This window comes from Carlito syrichta, unplaced genomic scaffold (assembly GCF_000164805.1).
Source record: "Carlito syrichta isolate Samal-C Ts95f unplaced genomic scaffold, Tarsius_syrichta-2.0.1 Scaffold142937, whole genome shotgun sequence".
NCBI lineage: Eukaryota > Metazoa > Chordata > Mammalia > Primates > Tarsiidae > Carlito > Carlito syrichta.
In genome coordinates, this window is record NW_007087033.1 from 26664 (window position 1) to 32599 (window position 5936).

Genomic DNA, 5936 nt, shown 5'->3' on the forward strand with positions numbered 1-5936 from the left:
CCACTCACCTCAGCCTCCCAAAGGCGCGGGATTACAGGCTGAGCCACAGAGCCTGGCTAGCCCAGTGCTTGTAATCAGAACCAATACTAGCGACCCGTTAGTTTTAGCTCCTCTTGAGGTGAGAGACCCAAGTAAGCAGTTTCAACAACAGGGATGCCCAGAGGGTTCTCACAGTATTTTATGAGGACCCAGTGAGGCCACCATTCCCAGTCACCTCATGGTCTCAGAGGGCTACACTAGCTCCAGCCATCACATGTGCATGCGAGCCAGCAGGAAGGAGGAACAGAAAAGGGTCAAAGGGTGAGCAGCTGTCAAGGACAGCTTTTGGGAGCTGCCACAGGACCTCACTTAATCACCCAGCCACACACAGCTCCACGGAGCGGGGAAGGATCTTCATCCCAAATGCCCCTAAAGATAGGGGGTTTTGCTACAAAGGAGAAGGAGAAGGAGAGCTGGGCAGCCAGCAGTCTTTCCCACAAACAGCTGGCCCTGGTGTGCTTGGCTGTGTTCCAGCACTTTCCAGTATCCTTTGAATAGGACTCCCAGATCCCACAGCCCAGCCAGGATGCTGCAGGGGCCACGCGGATAAGGAGTGTGGGTCTAGGTCAGCTCCAGATCTACAATCTGATCTGATAAGGCAGAGATAGCCTCCTTCCTGCTGTGAGACCAGCAGCCCCGCCCTCCCATGGTCTCCTGGCCATTGAGGGAAGGGCGGGAACCTACAGAGAGTGGCCCCAGTTGTTGCTTCTCCCTCATGGGATGGCTCTGGGGGTCCTGAGGAACCCTACCCATCCCAGACCAAAGTCTCAGACAGGCTGTGTGTCATCAGGAGAAGGAGTAAAGTTCCCCTCCGGGCCCTGCTGGGCCCTACTCTGGAGCCAGTGCCCAAGGTGGGCCACATCCCATTAGAGAGCAGCAGTCCAGGACTCTGGCTGAGCTCACTGTCCAATCCCTCACTCAGCAAGTGCATGCCGAGCACCGACACAAGCCAGGGACAGTCGGCACCGGCCTGGCCCTCCATTCATCTGATCACCCCATCCTCAGAGCAGGGCAGCGGAGACACTCCCGTACCTGTCAGAGGCGGCTTCTAGGGGGTGACCATCACACCGTGTCTGAGGCTGGGTATGTGCTAGGCAGGCATGGGGGCACTGGCCCTGGGAAAGGAGCAGTTGACTGTGACCCCGAAGAGCACAGTGTCCTCCTCAGTTTCCCCCAAGGAGCTCTGTGGGGGACTCACTTTGGAAGGCTTTGGGCCAGGGACGTGGAGAGCCATAGGAACCCAGGACCCAGACACAGTCACTCCACTTCAGGACCATCAGGTTGTAATGTGAATAACGCCACTTGCTGCCTCTCACAATTTACCCTTCGAGAAAGGGACCAAGAGAGTCCCATGCTACAGATGAAGAGACCGAGGCAGAGAGGGGAGGAAGCTGGCACACACCCACCAACACAGGTCCCACTGGAGATGGCGCCAGGCCCCCCCCCATCTGCCCTCACCCCCTGGTCACCGAGTAGGGGCGAGAGCTGTCTGGGCCCACGAGGCCCCTCCTGACTGTACCTCTGAGACCACCCGGCCTGCCCCCTAAGCTTTGATGCAGTGACTCCTGGCCTCTGCTGGTCCTGAGTCCGGGGAGGACTTTGCCCTCTTCGACCCTCAACCCACTCGGCTACCAGTCCTGAGAGCCCCCAGTCCCCTTCCCCTCCCCCTGCTCCTCCCTCTCCTCTCTCCCCCTCCAAAGCTCGCACCCCACCAGCCCCATGAAAACCTAAGGGAAGCCAGGCTTGGTGGCTCAGCCTGTAATCCCGTGCTTTGGGAGGCCGAGGTGAGTGGATTGCCTAAGCCTGCGGGTTCGAGACCCACCTGGGCAACTTGGCAAGACCTCATCTCTACAATAAATCAAAAATGAGCCGGGCATGGTAGCGCGCGCCTGTCATTCCAGCTACTTGGAAGGCTGAGGCGGAAGGATCGCCAGAGCCCAGCAGGTCGAGACTGCGGTGGCCGGGAGCGGCCACTGCACTCCAGTCTGGGTGACAGAGTGAGACTCCAACTCAAAAAAAAAAAAAAAAAAGGAAAACCTAAGGGAACTCAGTCCTCTGTATGCTGATGCAGGGTGTCTGCCCTAGGGATAGAGAAACAGGGGGCCTGGTACCCCAGATGCTGTGCCTTCTCCCCAGGAGCATGGGGTGGGTGCTAAGTACTAAAGGTGGATTTAACGTTTACACCAAAGCATCAGAAGTTGGGGGGATACACTGTCTGGCCCACCTTTGCACGGGGTGCAGGAAGCAGGGACTACACCCCCTCTCCGAGGAGTCATCCTGAGCCAGGAGGAGTGGGACGTGGAGAGAGATCAGCCCAGAGGCTAGGGAGCTCAGAAGCGGGCCGCCCTGACCCTGGCCTCCCCTCCTCCTCCAGGCACAACGACCTGCCCTGGCAGCTGCTGAGCCTGTTCAACAACCGGCTGCAGGACCCAAAAGCCAACCTGACCACTCTGGCCAACACACACACCAACATCCCCAAGCTGAGGGCTGGCTTTGTGGGGGGCCAGGTACGGCACCAGCCTGGGGCTATCCCATCTCGCTGCTTGGCCTGGTGAAGTGCCTGGTGGCACTGTGCCTCCAGAACCCCTGAGGGCCCTCGCAGGGGACGGTCACGGGGCTTCCCAGGGTGGCAGAAAGCCAGATGCCCATGGCACGGGGGGGTGGACCTGCACCTGCACCCTCAGCTCTAGCCCTGTTCCCCAGTTCTGGTCTGCGTACACACCCTGCGACACCCAGAACAAAGACGCTGTGAGGAGGACACTAGAGCAGATGGATGTCATCCACCGCATGTGCCAGGCATACCCTGAGACCTTCCTGTGTGTCACCAACAGCACAGGTACCCAGCCTTATCCTGAGTGGGGCGTGGGGGTGCTTGGTGGGCATCTCCACCCTCCTCCTACCCAAGAGCCCCACCCTGTCCCTCACAGGCATCCGGCAGGCCTTCCAGGAAGGGAAGGTGGCCAGTCTGATAGGTGTGGAGGGTGGCCACTCCATCGACAGTAGCCTGGGCGTCCTGCGGGCATTCTACCACCTGGGCATGCGGTACCTGACCCTCACCCACAGCTGCAACACACCCTGGCAAGTACTGCCTGCAGGCGGGGACCCCTGGGCACCTTCCTCTTCCTGGGGGTCCCTGACTGTGCTGGTCTGCCAGGCTGGAGTGGGGGCTGAGGCACCACTCATCCATGGGCAACTGCTGCTTGCTCTTGCAGGGCTGACAACTGGCTAGTGGACAAGGGCGATGACAAGGCCCAGAGTCACGGCCTGTCGCCCTTTGGGAAGGTAAGTGGGGAGGCAAAGACCACAATCGGCCAGAGGAGGAGGCAGAGGGCTGGGGTATAACCAGGACCGGGTGTCTCACCACTTGGGACTTCAGTTTCTGCATCTGTAAAATGGAGCTACCAGTCACTGTCCCCAACATGGGGGCTGAGCCTGGGTGGTCCCAAAAGTGCAGTCTCCGAAGAGTTAACACCTGGCCCGGCCAGGGGCCTCCCCCTGGCCGGGCCCCTAAGGTGGCTGTGAGGGTGACGCAGCCCTGGCTCCCCAGCGCGTGGTGAAGGAGATGAACCGCCTGGGCGTCATCATTGACTTGGCCCACGTGTCTGTGGCCACGATGAAGACTGCCCTGCAGCTGTCCAAGGCCCCAGTCATTTTCAGCCACTCCTCAGCCTACAGCCTGTGTGCAAATAGGCGCAACGTGCCCGACGATGTGTTGCTGCTGGTGGTGAGTGTGGGTTGGAGGCTGGGGTTGGGGGAATGTGCACCACCACCCCTTCCCCAAGACCTGCTCAGCTGCACTCTCTGCCCTCCCCTGCCAGAAGCAAACAGAGAGCCTGGTGATGGTGAACTTCTACAACGACTATGTCTCCTGCCAGAAGGAGGCCAAGCTGCTCCAAGTGGCCGGTAGGTGGGGTGCGCACAGCCCAGGCCTGGTGGGAGGGCCTCGCGGAGACCCACAGCTGCTCCTCCTGCAGACCACCTGGACTACATCAAGAAGGTGGCAGGAGCTGGGGCCGTAGGCTTTGGCGGGGACTTTGATGGTGTTTCCAGGTAAGGGGTGAGGCACTTGTGCTGTGGGTGAGCCGGGAGGTCACGCCCCCATTGGTGTCAGGAGGGGCTTGGAGGAGGGAAGTGTGTCCCGACGGGTCCCCAGCTCTGCAGAGCCCGTTCCCTCGGCCTCGGCACAGGCTCCCCGAGGGGCTGGAGGATGTCTCCAAGTACCCAGACCTGATTGCCGAGCTGCTCAGGAGAAACTGGACAGAGGCGGAGGTCAGGGGTGCACTGGCTGATAACCTGCTGCGGGTCTTTGAGGCAGTGGAGGAGGTGAGCATGGGTGGCCATCCCGCTCCCTACCCCATGCCCTGCAGGCAGGCTGCCCACTGTGTCTGTCCTCAGGCCAGCAATCACATGCAGACCCCCGAGGAAGAGCCCATCCCGCTGGACAAGCTGGGCAGCTCCTGCAGGACGCAGTATGGCTACTCAGAGGCTTCCAGTTTCCACTGCCCGTGGAGGGCCCTGCTGGCCTCCCTCACTGCTCTGATCTTCAGCCTGTGTCTTCTGTGACATCCTGGAGACCAGGGCCCCTTTCAGGGCTCCTGGAGCTCAGGGCAGATTGACCCATCTGAGAGCCCAGGACTCTAGGAACCCTACTGCCCACACACAACGGCTGGCCTCCTGCCAGCTGGTACCTGGGTCCACCTGGGGGCAGAACACCTGGAGATAGCTCAGGACAGACACACAGTGGACCCTCAATAAAGGCAATGACCCTTCAGTCCCGAGGGTGTGTCTTGGTACTCTGTCCTGGAGGGGCAGGCTTTGTGAATGGCTCCTGGCTGGACACTGGGCCTTGGAGAGACTGAGTCCTAAGTCAGGACCAGAAGAGCCCAGGAAGTCTGAAGTAGGGCTGTGCATCACATTGCTTGAGGCTCATACACACACACCCACGTGCACTCACACACAAATGCACATACCCATATACACTCACATATACACTCACATGCACACTCCCCTACATACACCCACATGCACTCACACCTGTACACACCCCCATGAATTCACACACACCTGCACACACCCACATGCACCTGCACATACCTACATGTATTTGCACACATTCACTCACACACCCCTACATATACCCACATGCACACACCCACATGCATTCACACACACATGTACTCACATGACCCCTACATACACCCACATGTACTCACACACACGTCCCCTATTGGGGGACAGACACAGGGTGGAACCCATGTCACTGCTGCCCTTCCCAGGCCAGAGCCTGAGAATGTCCCATAGGGACAGACACTGGTTTACACAGTGGGAACCCCTCTACCTCAGAGCGCTGGAGGTACCCTCAGAGGAGGGGGGCTACCCCACCTACCCCGCTGTATCCTGTACGACCCCAGCCTGCATTTCCTTTGAGAAGGAGTGTGAGTCCCCCTGGGCCCATGTCCCTTTCAGATCTGACTTCACTACAGCCTGGGGGAGTCCAGACATGGAGGGGGGATGACACAGGTACCTGCCAGGCTTCCCAGGGTTCTTGAGAGTCAGCACAGGATGAGGCCTCTGGGGGCCTTGCCTGAGTAGGGGCGAGTCAGGGGTTTGGGGGGTCAGTCGTCACTCCTGCATCTCGTCCCCCTTTCCCTCTGGGTGGGTCTGAAGCATCCAGGAGGGACATTTGCTGATCAATTTGGATCGACTTAATCGACTTAAGGAGAAGAAAAAAGAGAGCGCGGGTGACCATTGTGAGTCCCCTCCAGTCAGGCTGTAGGACATGGTAGTGAGGCCCCCTGGCGGGCTCAGAGATGCTATGCTTTTTTTTTTTTTTTGAGTTGGAGTCTCTCTCTGTCACCCAGACTGGAGTGCAGTGGCCCGCTCCCGGCCACCGCAGC

General features: G+C 59.5%; 1 protein-coding gene across 1 annotated transcript in view; it reads left to right on the top strand.

Moving 5' to 3' along the window:
* The window catches only part of DPEP1 (dipeptidase 1 (renal)), a 7382-nt gene extending 2578 nt beyond the window's left edge, over positions 1-4804 (top strand). Inside the window, exons 2-10 of the mRNA XM_008050032.1 lie at positions 2414-2546; positions 2743-2875; positions 2967-3117; positions 3252-3321; positions 3587-3763; positions 3858-3942; positions 4014-4089; positions 4227-4362; positions 4435-4804. Coding sequence (XP_008048223.1) covers positions 2414-2546; positions 2743-2875; positions 2967-3117; positions 3252-3321; positions 3587-3763; positions 3858-3942; positions 4014-4089; positions 4227-4362; positions 4435-4602 — 1129 coding nt within the window. The 3' untranslated portion in view covers positions 4603-4804. The remainder of the gene's footprint in view (positions 1-2413; positions 2547-2742; positions 2876-2966; positions 3118-3251; positions 3322-3586; positions 3764-3857; positions 3943-4013; positions 4090-4226; positions 4363-4434) is intronic.
* The last annotated feature ends 1132 nt before the right edge of the window (positions 4805-5936 follow it).